General features: G+C 36.4%; 1 protein-coding gene across 1 annotated transcript in view; it reads left to right on the top strand.

Annotated features, from left to right (window-relative positions):
• The window catches only part of ATP2C1 (ATPase secretory pathway Ca2+ transporting 1), a gene marked incomplete at its 5' end in the record, with an annotated part of 63,392 nt that extends 41,538 nt beyond the window's left edge, over positions 1–21,854 (top strand). The window contains 18 exons of the mRNA XM_084260136.1: positions 265–340; positions 838–904; positions 2,003–2,127; positions 3,362–3,459; positions 4,940–5,035; positions 5,139–5,228; positions 6,661–6,765; positions 8,948–9,104; positions 10,379–10,549; positions 11,550–11,647; positions 13,255–13,305; positions 14,094–14,260; positions 16,014–16,082; positions 17,720–17,836; positions 18,509–18,656; positions 19,275–19,370; positions 20,164–20,305; positions 21,128–21,854. Coding sequence (XP_084116262.1) covers positions 265–340; positions 838–904; positions 2,003–2,127; positions 3,362–3,459; positions 4,940–5,035; positions 5,139–5,228; positions 6,661–6,765; positions 8,948–9,104; positions 10,379–10,549; positions 11,550–11,647; positions 13,255–13,305; positions 14,094–14,260; positions 16,014–16,082; positions 17,720–17,836; positions 18,509–18,656; positions 19,275–19,370; positions 20,164–20,305; positions 21,128–21,264 — 2,010 coding nt within the window. The 3' untranslated portion in view covers positions 21,265–21,854. The remainder of the gene's footprint in view (positions 1–264; positions 341–837; positions 905–2,002; positions 2,128–3,361; positions 3,460–4,939; positions 5,036–5,138; positions 5,229–6,660; positions 6,766–8,947; positions 9,105–10,378; positions 10,550–11,549; positions 11,648–13,254; positions 13,306–14,093; positions 14,261–16,013; positions 16,083–17,719; positions 17,837–18,508; positions 18,657–19,274; positions 19,371–20,163; positions 20,306–21,127) is intronic.
• Positions 21,855–21,896: the final 42 nt, after the last annotated feature.

Genomic DNA, 21,896 nt, shown 5'->3' with positions numbered 1-21,896 from the left:
GGTTTGCTGTAGACATTGCAAAGTTCCCAAAGAATTCTTCTAATAAATATTTCATTTCAGTGAAGTGTTCTTGAATCTTGAATTCTACAGCAGAATGGAACAGAGTAGTCGGTTTTCTCAGGGTGAACCTATGGAAACATAGAGCATAACTGTGTCTTATTCACTGACAGTGTCTTGAAATTTGCCCATCTGAAGCAGTATGTGATATAGTTCATGCTTTTTAAGCTGTGCTTGTTAACTGCCTCATGTTTACTATTCATCAAGGCTCCAAAGACACCTCTGCAGAAGAGCATGGATCTCTTAGGAAAACAGCTTTCCTTGTATTCCTTTGGTATAATAGGTAAGAGAATTTAGGTAAAAGAATTACAAGCTGTTATACAGCTGAAACTAAGACATAGACTTGGGGACATGGAAGGGCTTGATTTTCCTTTAAATATATTGACTCCTCATTTTATTGTTCATGTTGAGTTCGTGCAACTAATCATATGAAGATTACTAATGCAACATAACTTTCACCATAAGGGTGTTTCCTTGCTTCTTCCTGCAAACATACTTTTCTGACTCTACTTTTTGTCCTCCAAATGCTTCATTTTATGTTGAACCATGTGTAGTGTTCTGATTCGAGGTGTATGTGAGTATATCACTGCTGGCATGATTTGGCAACTTGACTGGCAGAAAGTGTCTTCAATACTAATGGGCTCATGCTTTGCAGTGAAAGAAATAACAGGTTTTTATAGGAGAACAATTGATAAGATTGGCTTTGGCTATTTGAGCTCTTTCTTTTCCCCATAAGGCTACAGTACGTGTTGGTTTCATATTTATCCTATTTCTTTATAGGAGTTATTATGCTGGTTGGCTGGTTGCAAGGAAAACATATACTTGATATGTTCACAATTGGTGTGAGGTAAGATTGTTGTTTTTAAATGGTGTACATTGTGCATTACAGCAAGTGTCCAAAAGTTAGTAATGTATATTATAACATGCTTGTATGTTACAATATGGGCTCTGCTTGCAAGTTCACGTAAGTAATTCAAAATGAAGAGACTTTGTGCTGTGAAAAAGCAAATTCATACTCATTTCTAATGTGGGGTGTTCTTGTCAGTCTCAGACTGCATTTTTATGGTGATTTCTGAGTGTCTTGTATAACATCTGCAAACAAATGATACAGCTGTACCAATTTACATTTCTGTCACAGAATAAATAAAGAAAATGTAATTTTCTAAGTGACACAGACAAAACTACAAGCCTTGTGTTGTGCAGTTCATCGGCTCGTTTTCTAGCATGCTCTGGAAACTTAATCCCAGGGTGTTATCTGCTGAGAGTAATGCTGAGTTTAGATGACGTAACTCTGTATTCTTAAAGCTGATAATTATGTGGACAGTGCACAGGGCAGGTGTGTTTCTTTAAATCACAGGATCAGGCTAGACTTGCCCTTTTGGGGGAGGGGAAAGACCTGCATCTTTGAACATTTTGTAATGAGTTACAGGTAGTCTTGTTTATACTGCTATTGTTTGTGTATTTTTTTGTTTGTTTTGGTGCTCATTTAGGGATTTTTTTCCCTCCCAAATGGCCTTTTGTGCCATTCTAGCACTTCACTTCTGCCACATCGTGACCTGGAAGTAACAGCTGTGGCTCAGTGGTCACTTGAAGTGGTGGCATTTCCCACTTCTGTTCAGTGCTGACTGTACTCACTCTTCACAGTCTGGGCTGCTTTGCACAGTCCTAATTAATATTTTGCTTGGGCATTTTTCCCTCTGCCCAACTTCTCCTCATAGTTTTGCATAAGTAATGAGTAGAAATGCCTAAGCTGTTGCATTATGCTACTTTCTTCTGTGTGTATCTTATGAGTTGTATATGACTAGAACCACATGGCAGCTGCTTCCTTTCAGTTTAACCTCAGTGGACAGCTACAGAAATGTTTTTCTGAAGTGTAAATGCATCCTTACTGTGCATTCATATACAAACCTTGTCTTAGAAGGTCATATATTTATTTTTGTTGCAGTTTGGCTGTAGCTGCGATCCCTGAAGGACTCCCAATTGTGGTAACAGTGACACTGGCCCTGGGTGTGATGAGAATGGTGAAGAAACGGGCTATTGTAAAAAAACTGCCTATTGTTGAAACTTTAGGTATGACTAGACTAATGCAGAGATACTACTAGGAAATCAATGCAAATGTCGATGGCTAATGGTTAAAATAAAGCAGATGATATTATTTTGCTTGCAGTGTGGTGGTATCTTGAAAACATTTCTAAACAAAATAAATTTTATGAAATGATAATTCAGGTATATCTTTTTTGTGGGTGCTCTAACTGCTTTTTTATTTAACTGAAATAAACAATCTGTCAGTAGCATGCCACAATAGTCTCACTTTTAACTCTGAGTGATTAGATGGGTGGAGTACTCTTTATATTTGTTTGCTGTAAAATATTCTTGTTAAAGAAGACTTGTGAAATGTTTTTTAAACTAAATTTTGTTTGTAAATGTAGAAATGATCTTTTCAGTTGGAAACAAATCCAAATTTAAATATTAGAACAAAGCTTTGTAGTAATAATACATCTTCAGGATGTTACATTGCTCATGTTAAAACTTAAAATAATTTAAAAAACTAAGGCTTTAAAACACTTTATATACGTTTTCAGTCATGAGGCATGTAAAGCATGGAAAATAAATAAAAATACAAAGTTAAATAATTCTGCTGCATTTGAAATTTGAAATTAGTTTTGCATTTGAAGATTTGGAAACACCTTTTCCAGAGTTTCTAACGAGATTTTTCTGTGGGCCTTGTAATTCCTGGTATTGTGTCCAAAAAATATTAAGATACTACAACACACTTTCAAAACATACTCTGTTCCTGAGTTAAAAAGGTGTATACAAATTTCACATTTCCATAATCTTTTCAATTTTCTCTTAAAATTTGCAGAGTTAGCAGGAAGTCACACTTGTGTGTCAGAAGTGGTGTGGCTAGCATTAAATGTTGAGCTTCTTGATAATGAATGACTGCTGTGAAGCCGGATCTTGGCTTTCCTCCTCACCAGGAGTAGCAATTGAGATATCTATCAGTAGTGTGGTTTGAGATGATACAGTGAAAATAAAATAAGGAGAGGTAGTGAATGGAAGTGGTTCAGATGAGTTGTGAATTTGGGATTTTAATTAGTTTTTCTGGTTTATTGGACAAATTTGTGAAGAACTTTGTACAGCTAATTCATTAGTAGTTGGACAGTGGCTGTCTTAAATCTCATTTTGTTTTTCAGACAGCTGCAGTGTTTCTAGAAATTTGCTAGTCTTGATGACTATTGTTCTCTCGTTAGTTACTCTTTCTCTACACCAGCGTTATCTTACAAATGTTAATTGGTTATTTCAGGTTGTTGCAACGTAATTTGTTCAGATAAAACCGGAACTCTGACAAAGAATGAAATGACTGTTACTCACATTTTTACTTCAGATGGGCAGCATGCTGAGGTATGTAGTGAGATTCTGTTAGACCTTAATTCTCATTTTTATCTTGCTGTATGTATCAGCTGAGGCATGCTGGGAGTATACTGAGGTAAAGCATCATTGAAGTTTGTTGCACCAAACTCCTGTTCCTCAATGTCCAGTTATTTCTTTAATACAGTGCTCTTTAAACTGTGCTATGCAAGCCTTCTCTGGTCACAGAAGTCCTTTTTTGGTTTGATGCTGAGATACAGTACAGAAGCAAGTTGAGAGATCTTGTTTTTCTTCAGTACAGAATGTTGAGGCTATTTTGCTGTTGGAGGTGCATAAAAATAAAACCTATGTGTTACAAACATTTAAACCAGGGATCTCCAGTATTTGGCTAGAAGACAATTTTTTGTGTGAACTCTTCATAGTGAGTACATAGAGTCATGCTTGTTTTTTTATAATGGATCGAGTTGGAAGTAGGAGCAGGATGTGAAACGGGTTGTTGAGGTTGGGGAGATGTTGCAAAGACCGAAGTAAATGATATAAAGAGGTGGAAAAGCTGCAAGGTGTGCATATTAGAAGTGATTTTAAACAAGTTCTTAAATTCTCAAACTCTTCTTGATCAAAGTTGGCTTGTTTGTTTTAAACACATTACAGTCAACCAGAGGGTCTTATTTTTGACTTCTGTAAGCATAAATACAGGCATTTTTTTCTTACTCTTTCCAGTTATTTACCTATGTTCTTTATATACTCTGGTATTTACTTTTCTGTTCTTAGAATTCTGTAGGAAAACTCTCAATTGTGTTTGGGGGATTTTTGATTGGTTTTTTTCCCCCATTAACACAATTTGTTGGCGTCTGGATCAAATCAGCTCTTTTTCCTTTTCAAGAGGACTTGAAATGGCTGTAAAATAAATTAACTGTTAATGCTGTAGACGTGAAGAGTTTTTTTAAGGATCCTAGTGAGATGCCTGGCTTCCATTCACTAAAAATACAATTTTTCTGTTTATAACACTGCTCTGAGGCTTCAGCTGAAAGGCTGCTCAACTATATGTTATTTTTTTTTTCATTTTTAGTTTTTTCCTTACTGGATGACAGCAGGGTTCTCCTCTATACTTCCATTCACCTAGGGGAGTTAACCAGGCTAAAGGTGAATAGGAGGAAAAAAATAGAAAGCAAAACAAAGAAGGAAAACGAAAAGCATTCCAATACTGTAAGGAAACAACATATGCTGCATTTGTTGATATAAAGGAATAAAATCACTACATTAAAAAAAAAATCACTGCATTAAATAAAAATACTAATATACTTCACTGAGGTCTCTTGTCCTCAGAGTTTTTATTCCTTAATCTATTACTTGCTACATTAGAAGGTGAGTAGGCAAATCCATTCACACGGAATAAAATCAGTTGTTATGAATGGCCTTTTAAAGGTTTTCTGTAGTTGCTAGTAAAAAGCTGAGATTAAACCAGTTTATGAACTTGTTGAACATTACATTGCACAGTGCCTTTGTCTTGCAGGTTACCGGAGTAGGTTATAACAGGTTTGGTGAAGTGATGCTTGATGGTGAAGTTATTCATGGTTATAACAACCCGTCTGTTAGCAAAATTGTTGAGGTAAGGTCTTGACAGAGAGGTGAGCTTTAATTTATGAAGTAGTACAAGAGCTTTGTATGCAATTTACGTTGTGTTGTGTTTTCTCTCCTTCCTCATCTCTTAGGCTGGTTGCGTGTGCAATGATGCTGTGATTAGAAACAACACGTTAATGGGGAAGCCAACAGAAGGGGCTTTAATCGCACTTGCTATGAAGGTGTGTACTTAATAGTGCTTCCTGGATTTATGGCAGGTGGAAGTATATAGAAATAAGTTGTGGGTTTGGGGTTTTCCCTCATTTTCTTCTCCTTTTGGGTCTCCTAGATTTGTACTGCAACTGCTCATCCCCTGTGTTTCTTATCTAATGGAAATCTTTGGCCATCCTGAGAGAAAATAATTTAAAACTGAAGTAAAATCTTTATTTTCATGTCTTTGCACTTAGTGTTGTCTTTTTACCTGCCACTAGTCAATTTATCTTTTGAATATTGATTGTGCTGTCTCTTTCCCACTTATTACAACCTGTAAGAAGTTGATAGCATGTATTGGTGACTGCAGTATTTATATTCCCCTTTAAGTGCAGGTCACAGGTAGTTTGAATTGTGGACACCGATTAAATGTTTTGGATTTTTATATAATGCTGTAAAACTCCCATTATGGCTACAGAGAAATGTGGCAAAACATCTTAGCACTTGATTTTTATTTGTTTTTTTTCTGTGATGGTGAATAAGCTCAAAAACATTGAAAGAGGGAGTGTGTTACACTTGTCTTCTCCCTGAGTAATTGAGGCCTGGAGGGTATCTATCATCTTGTTTAGACTCATTCCAAGTCCCCAGTCTTTGGCTGCAAAGGACCAAGGTGATGTTATTTTGGCAAGAGCCCATAGAAACTGAGAATGATAGGAGTCTTTCACATCTATTCCTTTAAAGGGAGGTAGTGAAGGAGTTGTGAAACTCTGTAAGTAGCAAGAATGGCTTATGGCAGGTTGCTGCTTCTGAGTCTTCTTTAATTGTCACTTTCTTTTGGACTTGGTTATGGATAGAGCATCAAATGCTGTGAACTGCATCAGGGGTGGGGAGGGAACAGCATTTGAATGAAGTGCATTTTGTCTGGAGTCATCTTGGTTATTTTCAGATTACATGTTTGAGTGATCTTGATCACTAAAAAGCCAACTCGTTTCAGGTTGGTTCATCACACCATTCAAACTTAAAATCAGTGACTTGCCTTCTTCAGACTTTGCTGCAGTCTTGTGTTGAGATGTTATAGGCCTTCCTAGCAGAGACATTACATAAAAGAGTAAAAAAACCCAAACCCAACACATTGGGGTGTTTTGTCAAATCAAGAGCTACGTTGCTAGTCATTGTGTGTGGTTATAATCTATAAAGTATGTCAAGTTCCTTGGATCAAAGATAGCATATAGCGTTGAAGGATCTGACTTATGCTGAAACTTGAAAGAAGCGTCTAGTTTCTTTCAGTTATAATTTGTCCAAAGTTTATCTAAACTGGAGCAGAGCACTCAAAAACATCTTTTGAAGATGAAACTGTTTTTTAGCTGCATAGTGATTGTTAACTAAGATATCTCAGCAAGGCAGTGAATTGCACATCTGTTTGAAGCAAAGGTCCTGACGTGGTGGTACTTCTGTTTTATACAGATGGGTTTAGATGGACTCCAGGAAGACTACATAAGGAAGGCTGAATATCCCTTCAGCTCTGAACAAAAATGGATGGCTGTTAAATGTGTTCACAGAACACAGCAGGTAAGCTGCAATCACTGTTGCCTTGTGCACTAGCTCCATACAATAGTTTAATATACTCCTTGTTTAATACCCACTTCATTCAATTTTTCACTTCAGAAGTTATAGCAGGCTGGTTGTAGTGTACAGTTCTGGAAATATGGTTTGGTAATAGTTTTAGCTCTGAAGTGGAGACTAAGAATCACAAGAAATTCTTCCCATAAAAGGTATACTGGAGTATTATTTTAAGTATTTGGATATCTGAGACTTTGAATGTATATCTGATTCTGTTATTTTCCATCTCCCTCCTCTGACATCTAAAGCAATTCTTGTAGTCTTCTGCTGTATCAGTGCTACATAGTTGCATAATAAACTAAGAGCAAGAAAATGCACTGATGTTCAATAGTAAAATTTCTTTTTTCTGAAAACAGAGTTTTTTTGACGCAGACAACACGTTCCCCAGTGTTGACAGATTTTATTGATGTCAACAACGTCCTGGATTATCAGTACAGACTATTCTTTAATCTCTCTTCTGATGATCTGGTGCTTTCACGTACATTGTTTATATTTTATTTAGACCAATCTGGATGCTTTCGTTACAAATATTAAAATAGTCACGGCCAATCTCATAACTGGAGCCTTCTATGTAGTATGTGCAACAGCAGACAGATTTATGGAAAATTTCCTAATACTTCTGACCAAAAAAAAGGCCTGTTGGTAGTGCTCAAGTTGTCACAGGGAAATCTTTGCTTTGGAAACAAAGCATTTGAATTATACATCTATAATGTATAATGCATTTGTATTGCCCTTGTCTGCCTGAAGTTCAGGAATTCCTATATGATTTTCATCCATGTAAGGATTTACTGTGTCTGTATTTTGGTATCGGCATTTTTAAGATTGTTCAAAAGGTGTAACGGTTTTCAAGGGAGTGTAAATTATTTGTAGGCTAAGAAAATGCAGTGGGTTTAGAAACAGAACTTCAGAGTTCTGTCAGTTAAGCCTATCAAAGGTTGAGGTAACCACTACTGTGCGTATGTGTCTGGAGGCCAGACACGCACCAAAGCTGCTCTATCACTCCCCTTTCCAGCTGGACAGGGGAGGAAATATATATTGAGAGGCTGAGGAGTCAAGATAAGGATAGGGAGAGCTCGTTCTGCAATCAGCATCATGGGCAAAACAGACTCAGCACAGAACAAAGGACAGAAAACTCTAATTGATGACACTGCCCTGCACACCCAGTGACACCAGAGTTGGGCAATGAGAGGCGCAGCCAGATCTCAAAGCACCTTCCCCCACCCCTCCCTTCTTAGCAGACTTCACTTCAGTCATGATTTTGCTCCCTTCTTCCCCTGCCATTCTGGCACAGGGGGGTGCATCTCTCATTATAGATGTCTCTAGGTTTTTTTTAAAATGTGAATGTGCTTAGTTTTCTATTATTTTGGCTCCTGGCAAACTCTTGGGCCCGCAGAGGACTTCTAGCTGCTTCTTGCAGAAGCTGCCCCTCCTGGCCCCCCTTCTCCACCAGAACCTGGCCATGCAAAACTAGAACAGCATAAATACCTTCACAGGGAGACAATAGATACACTGAGAAAGATTTTTTTTTTTTTTTTTTTTTTTTTTTAGCCTAGCAGATGAAAACGTGAGAATGAGTGATTGGAAACTGGGCTGAGGCAGCAATTCTTAATGGGAAATGGGGGAAGGGAAGAGTTGGTTTAGCATTGGAGTTACGTGTTCAAGGTGGGTGTGGAATTCTCAGTCCCTTGACACCATCAGGGCTAGATGGCTATCTGGAAAATATTAGAGTTGTTAATCATGGTACAAGCATGTAGGTGGTGTTTAAAAACCTGTGCAGTTGCTCAGGTGATGAGCTAAAGGTCTTTCAGGTCTAATAGTCTGTGTAAGTTTTATTTTTGTCCTTTGCTTGGCTTCTTTAGTCTGTGAACTATGAGCTGCATTGTCTAGTATGTATGTTGTCTACTGAAATGAGATACTGAGTCTTAGCTTGACCTTTTTGATTTTACTATTCTTGAATGTACACTGTATAGAGATAGTAAGAGTAACAGATTTTTAGGTTTAGAAGGGTAACTTTGATTTGCGTTATGGTCTGAAGACTCCTAAGATTTAAAATATAGGTATACCATTCTTACGTGTGCATGTGTGTATATGAATACACACATGCATAAACAAGAATTCTTTTTCCTTTTAGGACAAGCCTGAAGTTTGCTTTATGAAAGGTGCTTATGAACAAGTCATTAGGTACTGTACATCGTATTACTGTAAGGGGCAGACCCTACCTCTTGTCCAGCAACAGAGAGAGCAATACCAGCAAGAGAAAACATCCATGGGATCTGCAGGACTTAGAGGTAAGGCTGTTCCAGTTTCTCAAAATAGTTTTTTTTTTTAAATGGTACTGTTTATTGTTTAAAAAAAACCAAGAACAACAAAAAACCTAGGATTTTTTTTCTGTAAGCGCTGCTGTGTGTTTTTTTTCTGTAAAACAGGAGAGTGGAAAGCCAGGTGCTGTTGCCTAGGGCCTGTATAATAACATGATTAAATTGCAGAGGTGGAGAAAAAGCACTGCTGGTTCCATTCATCCCTGTAACTGAACATTACATTGCTACCTAATAGCTTCCATCTCTCATTATAGATGTCTGTAGCTTTTTTAAATATGAATGTGCTTATTTTTCTATTATTTTTGGCTCCTGGCACCCTTGTCTGTTAGGCTGTCACAACTGACTGCAGGTCAGAAGATGCCATTAGAATTAGCTTTTATGTTAATAAGCTGTGTAGATTTTGAAATAGAACCAAAAGTTTTTTTCATGAGAGATTTGATAAGAAGTGATTGTGAGTGGGTTCAGATACATGGCTGGTTTGCTTTGGCCTCTTTACAGAGAAGTCTTGGCTCTTAAGCCCATCCACGACTTTAAGTACTTTTTTGAAGGTAGGGGTATTGTGTGACTCGAAGTTCATTGGACGAAAATTGCTAGAAACTGAAAGGACATGCTAGGGGTGGTATCTCTTTGTGATGTTTTGTTCAGGCAGTCATTTTTTTGTCTGCTACACACTATTGTCAAACAAGAAAATCTATGGTAATGTTTTCAAAAAAGTAACTTTGCTTTCCCCCTACAACTCTAATGTTAAATATATTTGAATTAAGATGCCTACCATAAAAGAGATTCCAGAAAATATTCAGCATACATGTAATGAAATCTGCCCCTCTAAAAGAAAAATAACCCAAACAACAGAAAATAAAGCCACCTTAACTGATTCTCTATTTCATCCTCCTGTGTAAAAGAAACATATACAGAGAAACCACAAAGCTAGATGCCATTCTCTTTCCACACAGTGGAAGTATAAGCACCTTCATCTGAGAATAAATGGGAAATTTATATCTAAAACCTGGAGTAGGTATATTTTTTAGAAAGACTACTCTTTAGGAGAAAGAAATATGCATAGGTGGGTTATTCTTAATATTCAAGGTAACACACACACTGCTACCAAGGTTTTAAAAAAAAGAAAATATTTGCAATTCCTGCTCTTTGCTTTGTGCTGGCATGCTAGTTCAAAACAGTTGCTTTAAATGCTGAGGTAAATGTTAATTTTAAATCCTAACTTTTTTTCTTTTCCCTCCTAAAAGTTCTAGCCTTAGCTTCTGGTCCTGAGTTAGGACAACTGACTTTTTTGGGGCTTGTGGGAATAATTGATCCCCCACGGACTGGTGTAAAAGAAGCTGTTACTACACTCATCACATCAGGAGTTGCAATAAAAATGATTACTGGAGATTCACAGGAGACTGCAGTTGCCATTGGTATGAGTGGTGCACTTCCTTTCATTTTTCCCTTGTTTCCTGTTTTTGGCAGTGCCTACCTAATCGCTGTGAAGTGTGGGTATTAAATCTAACACTTGTGAGTTCTGCACGTTGGGTTAACAGATGGCATAGTGGAATGAGGAGGGGAAGAAAACCCCAAATCAAAACCCCAACACTCTAGCCTGAAGTCATACTTTAGTTCCATATTAAGCTGTAGGTTTTCTGATTTGGTTCATGTATGACTTTTGCTGTCATGTTTTTTCTTACTGTATTTTGTTATAACATATGCTTGATTCCTGATTCTTGTTCTTACACCCCCCTCACTACCCTCGGCTTCTGATGCCTGTTTTATGGCGACGGGGAGAAACTAAAATAGTGACAATGAGTATTTAGGGTGTATATAGCACTTGAATACTATCCAATACAGTTTTGTCTGTATAACTGTTCGAAGTTTAAGTACTATTAATAAATACTTAAACAAATTACTACTTTTTTCAATATAATGCACTGAAGTACAAGTACTTCAGCCAGAATGAGTTCTTTACCTACAGGATGATGAGCAAAAAGTTGAACTTGCACATAAAAAGTATACCCCCAAACTAGCAGTGTTTTCTTGAAGGTTTTTTTCCTTGTCCTCCCCCATGTCATTGTTTGTGACATTGTTCATGTCTCCTTATTTTTGAACTGTGAGTTCTTTAGAGAGGACTGAGCTCTTGTGTTTGTATGGCACCCGACACAATGAAGTACAGACCTTTAGACCTAAAAAGTCTTAAGGAAATACATACCTAATTAGAATAGACGTTGTAGCCTGTGTTTGTTACTCGAGTTCAGATAATTGACTTCAGCATACTGATCAATAGGGTGTTAAGATGTTCTGCTCTCGGCATTTCAAACCTGAACTGCAGCAGAAAATAGTATGTTTGAAAAAATGATATTGAATACTTAATGTTTTTAACAGGATAAATTATTATAATACCTCTTTTCATTATTTTATTTCTAGCTAGTCGGCTAGGATTGTATTCCAAAAATTCCCAGGCAATCTCTGGAGAAGAAATAGATGATTTGGATATTCAGCAGCTTTCTCAAATAACACCAAAGGTTTGTTTTGATGTACTACTTACTGCAATGCAATAAAGGATATATTTTTTTTATATTGAGAATTGCTTTTTTTTTTTCTCTGAAAAGCTAAAATGTAACTTCTGAGATACAAATACCATGCTTCTGCCAGAACTGATACAGTAAATTACCAGAGGCTTAGAAACATGGAAGCTGTCCCATATCAAACAAGTGTCTTTCAGTTTGACATTTATTTCTTTCAACTTACACAGTTATCTTTTTAGCAAGTGTATTACTTGTATCTCTTTTTAATGATTCAGTTTGTTTTTTACTTTTCAATGCCTGTATTGGAACTTTCATTTTGCCATCTCTCACTTTCAGTGAGCGTCACCCCCTTTTTGTATTGTTAGATCATTTTAATTCTTTGAGTAGCTCAGCTCATTTATATAACCTTAAAATTTGCATGTTCAGACACTCCATCCTTTCCTAATTTGAGAGAGGAACTGTCTGTATCTTCAATGATTTTTAATCAATCTGAGGTCACTGGTTGAGAATTTTGAAAGGGTCTATTTATTAAGTTACTGCTTAATTTTTTTGTTGTTGTTATCAAATAATTAAATGTACCAGTCAGTGTCAAAGTTCTGTATGTGAAGGCATAAAGAAAGGCAATTGAGGTTCAGGCTTGGCTATGTTTATGCATCAAAATGCTGCTCAGTTTGCAAAACACTGCACAATTAAACTGCAGCATGCTTGAATCTGATGTAAGCAAGCCAAAATCCTGTATTGACAATCAAGAAATGCGCATGTCAGCTCAGTGTCTTTCCTTGGTGACTCACAAGAACAAACAAATTGCGTGGCAAATAATATTTTTGGTGTATTTGGTAACACTTGTTCTTAAGGGCTCTCCACCTTTAAGTAACTGAAATAGTTTCAAATTTACTTCGTACATGTTTGACCCAAGATGAAATTCTAGGCATTTATTTAAAATCTTATTGGGAATTAATTAAAATCAAGCAGTAAGGTTGATACCTCTGTACAGTGTAAGTGGCTGTTGAGAAGTCTAACTTCTTATCCAGCTTCTTGAAAAGGTAAAAAATACCCATGTGAATGCTAACACTGTGGAGTTTATGGAAAACTAAATTCCTTGTGCTCAAATTTCAATTTACTGAGAAGACCAGAGGAAAAAAAATCTGAAAATTAATAATTCCTTCTAAGAATCTTTATTAATTAGCTTTAAAACTTTAATCTGTTAATACTATGCTACATAAAGTAGTAAAATTGAAACATTCAGAGTCACTTGCCACTAGGACAAGGGAAAAGGATGTTAATTGTAGCGTCAGCATGGCAGGTGCCTGCATGAATTTAGTCAGAGAAGACCAGCAGTGGGCCATTATAAGTCAGTTACTTCATAATTTCAGAAGGTTCTTTTTAATGATTCAGTATTCTATCTTGAAGTAAGTAGCCCAACTTTAAGTCTTTTCTAGAGTGAATGATTTCATTCTTATTAAAGACACAACTCATTGGTACTTCAGCTTTAGAGTTAACAAGAGTACAGTTGGCCTTTGGTAGTACTTTTCATCCTCTTGCTTTATAGTGCAATTCTTTAAATTTCTCAAATTTTCACTACTTCTTCATTGTGCTTTTAACAGGTCGCAGTATTTTACAGAGCCAGTCCCCGACATAAATTGAAAATTATAAAGGTATGTCTTGCTAGAGGCTCAAATGCTGGACTGTTGCTATGGGTACTGTTTGTGGTGCCTTTACTTAAATTACAAGGTGCTGCAGTATGTCAAGATGAAATCAGAAATGCAGTTGGTTTGAAAGTCAAGTGTATTTGAAAATACTACCTCAAAAATGGATAGTGCCCACAAGGGATAGGCAGCTCCTGGTAGGCAACATCATGCTTTCTTCTTCGTGGGATGATGGAGATTGTGTCATGTTGCAGTTGAATTGATTAGGAACTTGAAAAAACCCACATTTCTCATGCTTCTCACAAGAAGATAAAAGGGCATGAAAGTCAAGCCATGTCTGAGGTAACGCTTCTGTTCAGAAGTTAACAGAAGAAAGTAGCAAAGGGGGACATACTCAGGATAACAATTGGAATGGTCAGAAAAGCAATAGGGAGAAGGAAGTCAAACACTGAGACAGTTGGAACATACTGAGAATTGCAGGAGGGTGATAATGTCAAAATGTAAATCCAGTATCATCCATCTTTTTCTAGGGTTTTTCTACTTCCTTTTGAAGGCAGCTTTTATGTACCATAGCTTTAAAATTCAGGCTGTCTGAATATATGAACTGAAATTGAACCTAAAATCTTGTGTAAAAAATCATTAGAATACAAATAGCTGCATTTTTAAAAAGGATTTTATGGTAGAATAATCAGAAATTGGAGGGCAGCAGGAGCAATGACACCAATCTTGCATCTAGAATAATTTTGTACGATGGGTTATTTCAATCCTTGATTTTAAATTCTTTCCCCTTTCTTTAGTCCCTGCAAAATAATGGTGCAGTAGTAGCTATGACAGGAGATGGAGTGAACGATGCTGTTGCTCTGAAGGCTGCAGATATTGGTGTAGCAATGGGACAAACCGGAACAGATGTTTGTAAAGAGGCAGCAGATATGATCCTCGTGGATGATGATTTTCAGACAATAATGTAGGTGGCACTTATGTACATATCTTGTTTTATATAGTTTTAATGAAATGTTGCCTGTGTTTAAAAACAGAAGAAGTTCCTTGAACTTGTAAGCATAGCAGCTGTTGTAGGTCTCTGCTAAGTCAGGACAACTACCTTTATGGTCATTACCTGTGTTATCCTCTTAAAAAAAGACCTGGGAACATATTAGTACAAGGGGTAACTAAGCATTTCTGTGGTTTTATGTTAATAATATAAGAATGTAGTTATGTATTTAGACCTTTGTTACTTTAGTTTTGTACGTAGATCAGATGTAACAGGAGTTTGTGCATGTATGTGCTATAAAAACCAAGCAGCATTTCTGCTTCTCCAGGGACAGTTATGGGGGTAGTACATTTGGAAACACAGCTGAGGTGAAATTATGAGTCTGTTAGCTGTCAGTAAGATTTACAATCATTTAATTTCTTGAGAAGCGTAAATCTAATGTAAAAATGAAAGAGGAGAGCATTCTACTCAGTATTTAGAAATTTTAGAGTTCTGTGTCTTTAAATATGATGGTGTTTCAGAAAAAGAAAGGAATGTAAGTTTAAGTATCACAGGTGAAAATAAGTTACCAACTTTTGTTAATCAGAGGGAGCATAGCTAAACTTAATTTATTTTGAATTTTATCCATCTGACTTTTGAAGGTAGTGGTTGTTGGCTGAGCTAGACTGCTGCCTAGCAAGACAGCTTTCATTTTGAAATTCCACATCAATCTCTGAACACTTCAGTTTATCTGAAAGTATGATGCTTAACCCTTGGGAAGAAGTGAAATACGGAAGTAAAATACAAGAAAATCTGCATAGGTAGCAGTATGTCAGAGGATGATCTGAAAGTTAAAAGATTTCCATACTAATTCAGCAAAGAGCAATGTGCTGTTGTGCAAAAACAAGAGAGAGAAGAATGGAATCATTTTAAGATATTCAGAAGAGTAGATAGGAAAGATATCTGTGGTAAGGACTTTACTTGGGCTCGATGAGGCTTTTGCTGGAATGCTTTATCCAGTTTTCCTGATTTCATCAAGAAAGCCCTTAATAGGAGAGTGAAGAGAGGTGAATGCCAAGGGGGGGAAGGTGAGGGAAGCATGAGCTTCCATAGTTCTATGTTCTTCCCACTAACCACTTTAATCATTTGTCATAAAAGTTACCAAAAATGCTGAATAAATGTTGTTCTTGGCTGCTGGGAGGAATGGGAGAAAGCAGTTTTATTTGTAGCTGGGTAGGCTTTTGTTTTAGGTATTAGAAGACACTTGTTCATGGTTGTAATTGAGATAATGTGATGGGTATACAGTGATACATTCTAGAGTTGAGAGAAGATGTGCTATACATATTTTTCTGGTGCAGTAAGAATACATGGTCTTCTAAAGGCATGGTGCACTTCAGTGGTTTTGTAAAATCACATGTATTGGGGTTTTTTTGGGAGGGTTTTTTTCTTTTTTCTTCCCATTATCTATCTTGAATTGAAAGATCTTAACCAAGGATGGCAGTAAATCTTCAATAAGGAGATCTAATTTTGATGTTTCGTTTTGAAAGTTAAGCAGCTGGAAAAATAACTATTGTGATTAATCTCATAGTCAAATTGAAAAAACAGTGACTGCTAAAGTTATGGGAAGTTCAACTCCATTTGTTCTTTGACATTTGTATTGCTGTTTAATAGGGGTTTTTTTTATTTGTTTTAAGCTTTTTTGGCAGTAGTTTCATTTGTCTAGTGATGTAATCTTTGTTCTTAATTGCAGGTCTGCAATAGAAGAGGGTAAAGGAATTTATAATAACATAAAAAATTTTGTTAGATTTCAACTGAGCACGTAAGTTTGAAAAGTTGGCAATATCAGAAGGTTCTAACTACACTGTGACTGAATCAAGGCATTGTGAAACATGCTGCATAAATTCATGTGAACATTGTAAACTTCACAGAGGGTGCTGATAAGCTCTGCTTTTGAATTTTCAGTATTCTGTAACTGGTGGCTTCTTTGTTTCTAAAGAACCAGAAAATAGTGCAATAAACATGCATCTAACTTTTTTCCCACTTCTCCCTGTTAAGATGTGTAAAGTCAGTAACTGAGAGGATGGAGAGAAACAGCACAGCTACCTTTGAGCCTTTTTTTAAGGAGAAGTCAGTAGTCATTCCCTCCTTAACCAGAATATGTGTATCAAGTGGAGGAAACCAGGGAAACAGGAGGCTAACTTTTCTGTAATCCTTATACTGGTTTGTGGAATGAGTTAGCTCTGTGAAGCTGACTTCCTTTTGTTGCATATAGGGATCCTTATGTAAAATGAGTTCATTAAGCCTTAGTCTGAAAAAAAAAAATAATTCTGAGTTTATCTTACTGTATCTGGATTCAGGAACATGGTTTTCCTCTTTGCCATGTTATTGTTCATGTACTTTTTTGAATCCTTCATGGCTTTTCAGAGTGGCTGAATGAAATTTCAGAAATCAGAGGGGGGGAAAAAAAAAATCAACATCCCCCCCCAAGTGCCCTTAAAGGAGAAGAAGAAAAATAATCTCTACCAACCACCCCCCAACACAACAAAACCCATAAAACACCAACCTCTTAAAACTTGCTTTAAAACTCAGGGCTGTCATATACTTTCAGTCTTGACTAATGTCCTGCATTAGTAGAAGACTAGAAATCTGCTTCTGAAAAATAACTGCACATTGGTATTTCAGGAGAGTGTGCTTGCCTGTTAGACTTGGGAATGGTAGCCTCAGTTCTTTGATGAATGAGCTACCCTTTTTTTCCCCTGTCCTCCTTTTCAGGGAGAGCCTAATAGGATTCAGTAGAGCGCTAAATTTGGAATTATTATAAGCCTTGCTCTCTTCTTGTTGGTTATGAAACCACTTAATCTTGGACTGAAAGCAATTAGTGCATGCCTGTTTAATACCAAGCGTGCAACCAGCTAATCTATTTTCAGTCTTTTGCCTAGCCTTCTCATCTTGCTAAGAATGAGGAGCAGTGTAGGTATTTTTAGGGAGCTTGGGTAGTACCTTGCCATGACTGATCAGTCAGGCTACTGGCAGGTGCACAGTGGTGGTGTTTACATCAAAAAGCGCAGAAGGAGTTTGTCTTTCAAAACCATGTTTAGAAGTTCTGCTTCTGGCACAATAAAAGTATAGGACCTGCTTCCACAGTAAAAAATTTCTTAGGTGAAGGTGAGTGATAACTCTGAAACATTACCTTAAAGTTTGGGAGGCTTTTCAGATGCAAATTTGCTGTCTTCTAATTGCTGAACCAACGCTGTTTTAAATATGGACTATGTCAAGATGAGTCTTCTAAATGAGTTCATGCTCTAGCTTTAAAGTTAAACTAATGTCAGTCATTATTCATGCTGTCAAAATCTGTATCTACTCTTAAAGAGTTGAAGTGTTGATTAGAAAGCGGTTATCAATGGGTCTTCAGAAATGTGCCATGCTGACAGTTATAAAAATGGATTCTTTCAACAGGAGTATAGCAGCACTGACTTTAATCTCACTGGCTACATTAATGAACTTTCCTAATCCTCTCAATGCCATGCAGATCTTATGGATCAATATTATTATGGATGGACCTCCAGCTCAAAGGTAATTACTTTAAATTCCATTAGAGTTGGTAGTCCTTTTATTTCAACAAGGAGAATGATTGCTCACAAAGAAAACTGAAGTGTTGAGCTGCAGTGAAGTCTCTACAACAGTGTTGTGGTTTAATCAGGACAAACAGCAAACATCTTTGAATTACATTTGCAGTATAGTTCAGTGGTCATTCCTTTTGGTTTGCTTTAGTACCTAATTATAATTATGGGGGCATCATGGATACTTAAAAGATCTGTGAATAAGCCTGTGAAACTTGCAGGATTCTGGCTTTCCCTGCAGTTCTTCCTCTGACCCTCTTTACTGCAGTTAAGTGGTAGAGGGAGATGTGGAAAGGAAATAGCAGTAAATTCCTTAGCTAGATTGAGGGCAGTAACAGAAATGTGGAACATAACCAATACTTGCAGCTTCCTTTCAAATTAACATGTGGTAATTTTAGTGCTGATACCATGTATTTATGGATTCTCAAACTGCAGTGTTAAAATGTTGCCTGTTACTAATACAAAGTTTTCTGAAAGTGAAAATATCATGTGCTCATTTGAATGAGATGATTCTGAGGCTGTAGAGAGATTTGCTGCTTTTGACTCAGAAAATCTTGTCTTTAAGTTAGAAGCAGTGAATTATTTTTATGATGATAAAAGCCTAAAATGTTCTTTTAATTCTAAGTCTTGGGGTGGAGCCTGTGGATAAAGATATTATTCGGAAGCCTCCAAGAAATTTGAAGGACAGCATTCTGACAAAAAACCTGATTGTTAAAATACTGGTTTCTTCAATAATTATTGTGTGTGGAACACTGTTCGTCTTCTGGAGAGAGGTATGGCAAAAGTACAAAACTTGAAGCAGTAACAAACTTTAAAATTGAAAAATAAGCCATTTTTATACCAGTAGTTGGAACTCAGAATTTGCATGAGTTTAGTTGCAAGTTTTGTCCATGCTTATTTAACAATCATCTATTCAGCTAGCAGATTAGAGGGGAAGATTTTCGAAGTAGTTGTTGAAATGAGGAATAGTTTTATTCCCCAGTCTCTACTTTTAACACAGGCTTTTCCAGGTCCCAAACCTACTTGGGAAACCTTGGCCCATGGAAAGTCATCTTTCAAATCTCCTAGCCAGACTATTACAGAACAGCCATTTAACTTTATTTTTACAGTAGACAGAAATGTCGTTTGAACATCTGGTAGGTCATCATAGAACTCCTGGTATTCCATTTGCTTGCATAACTCTTAGTCAAGAGGCTTCATTTAATCACAGCTTGGAACTACAAATTACTGTGTTATAGGTGCATCTATTTTTCCGTATGATTTATTAAATCAGCTTGGGGCAAACAAAGTGCTTTCATTTATTAGACAGTAGAACTGGAATTATTGTAATAATTTTGTTTAGTTGAGGGTTTAAAGCATGCTCAAACCATTTAATTTTCTTTTGTTTGCAGTTAAGAGACAATGTAATAACACCTCGAGATACAACCATGACTTTCACCTGTTTTGTATTTTTTGATATGTTCAATGCTTTGAGTTCCAGATCTCAGGTAGGTGATTTGTTTTATTCTTTTACATGGTATTTACACAACAAGCAGAATTTTGCTTGCAATTTTGTTCTTGCTGTGTGTGTTTTAACTATTTCTGCTGATTTACTTCACACCTATTAAGCTTCAGTGTTTCACATATTTACTAGGTAGAATTTCTTAAATTACAGGTGAGTATGTTTCCTTAATTTGATTACATGATGCAGAACAGGTAGTAAATCTTCTTTCCTGACAGGAGCAAGGAAATTATTGCTGTGTTCACTTTTTTTTTTCCCTGAAAATCCTGTCAGTTTGGCATCCTTGACAGAAGCTGAAACAGGCCTTATCTTTTTGCTTTGTAATCCTAAACTCATAATCCAAGGAAAATTTCTTAAACTGTTCCTTGTATCAATTTGTTGTTTTAAGGGAACAAGTCTGAAATTTTGTGCTAGTTGGAGAAAAAAAAAATCATTACTGGTATGCATGGCTACCTTTACTCTAATTTGTGGTCTATTTTCTGATGTGTATTGTCGGGGTCAACAAAAGCCCTTCTAGTGCAGAGGGCACCTTCTAATTCACTGTACTTGCAGAAAATTATACAAGTCGTTGACTATGAAGACAGGATTTGTACTCTCTTTACCAGAGAGAAAGTGCAATTAGCCTGTCCAAGATCTTGTTCTGGATTATCTAAAAGGGCAAAAATAATTTTTTACATTTTTCTAAAACGTTATGGATGAAAAGAAATTGTAGCTATGAAATATTTTCTTGTCAATATAATTAAGTACATGTACAGTCCAACGTGGTGTTTATTTTACAGACAAAATCCGTGTTTGAGATTGGACTCTGCAGTAATAAAATGTTCTGCTATGCTGTCCTTGGATCTATAATGGGGCAGTTATTGGTCATTTACTTTCCTCCCCTTCAGAAGGTTTTCCAGACAGAGAGCCTGAGTTTCCTGGGTAAGAACAGTTCCCTTTTCAAAATTGTACATTAAGGGTTAATTTGTAAATGCATTAGCTTGTTTGCATGTAATAGGAATACAAAGGGGGGAAAAATCCTTTGAGATGTTCTCGTTGTGAACCATGATTTAAATGCATATGAGACAACAGCTCATCACTGTGTTCTTAAATTTATTAAGTGCTTATGTATATTAGTTTTTTACTATACAGTTTGATGCGGGCAAAAACAAAGCGTAGAGTTTATTGAAGGATGTGAAGCATTATTAATCTTACTATTTAGCAAGTTTTTCTCTAAATATACACACCTTATTTGGAAATCTTGATCCTTCATTAAATAATCAACTGCATTGTTATAGGATAAGTAGACAAGAGGATTTTAAGAAGTTATAGATAGGTAATGCTGTTGGTCTCAAGGCTTATGTTCATTACTTCTCTGGTTTCCTGGAGTGAAAGACAAATGATTGTCGTGAAGTAAGTTTTTATGCAACTCTTTTTATTGTAGGGTAATTTCTGATGATACTAATATTTTTTAAGTATGAAGACAATTATTTTGCTTAGTGTTCTTTTTTTTCTTGGGTGTTAATAAAAAATGGGACTATGAAATACTTCAAAAGCTTGAAATATCATGCCTGTACTTATGGTCTGGGCATGTTAATTAATGCATGTTAATCTGCTCTTGCAAAAAATAGGTGCTCATTTAATTTCTCCTGAACTTACCCAATGATTATGAGACAATTTGAAAGTTCTGTAAGTCTTGTTCTTATGTAAGTCTGCCCTCAGCCTTACATAGCACATTTAAAGAAGTTAACTGTCTCTTTCCAGATTTACTGTTTCTTCTGGGACTCACTTCCTCTGTGTGCATAGTGACTGAGATCATAAAGAAGTTTGAAAGAAGCAAGGAAAAGATCCAGAAACGTGGAAGTTCTTCTTCGTCAACTTCGTCTTTTCTTGATGTATGATGCATATTGCATTTTTGTTTGCAAACTTAGGGATTGCTGTCTAAGGATATAGGAGAAAGCAAAACACTATTTGGAGGAAAAAGAAATCCAGAGGGCTTTCGACAAGCCCTTTGTGTCACTGGCTAGTGATGAACATTCATGTTTCAAGACTGTTTAGAATTTAACTTCCAGCTGTGGGAGTAACAAAAGAAATTATGCAACTTTGGTAACATTTTTCCTCAAACATAAATTTACTTTTGAGATTGAATGGGAATTTGTGTGTGTGTGGAGTTAATTTAAAGAAAGATCTAAGCCCAAGTCCCATTTTCTGCACTTAAGAGATATAACTGTAAAAATCCTTCTCTTAGATATAAATATTTTAGTTTGTTTTTATTTAAAACATTGTACTATTTTACTTTTATGGTGGTGGGACTTTGCTACTAATACAAGGATTTAAAAAAAAATATTTCAGAGGCATTCCACTGGGTTTAGAGTCTGTCACACGAGTGCCATATTCTAGCTACTGTATTTATTTACTTTATCCTGCAATGTGTAAGCGGCTCAAGTACCATGTGCTACAGGTTTTTTTTGTATCCCGAGTTGTTTTGGGTTTTTTTGGGGGAGGGGTTTGTTTTATTTTGGGTTGGGGTTTT

The sequence above is a fragment of the Gallinula chloropus genome (genome assembly GCF_964237585.1).
Source record: "Gallinula chloropus genome assembly, chromosome: 2".
Taxonomy (NCBI): Eukaryota; Metazoa; Chordata; class Aves; order Gruiformes; family Rallidae; genus Gallinula; species Gallinula chloropus.
The sequence above is the reverse complement of the archived record's forward strand: the minus strand, read 5'-3'. Positions and strand labels throughout refer to the sequence as shown.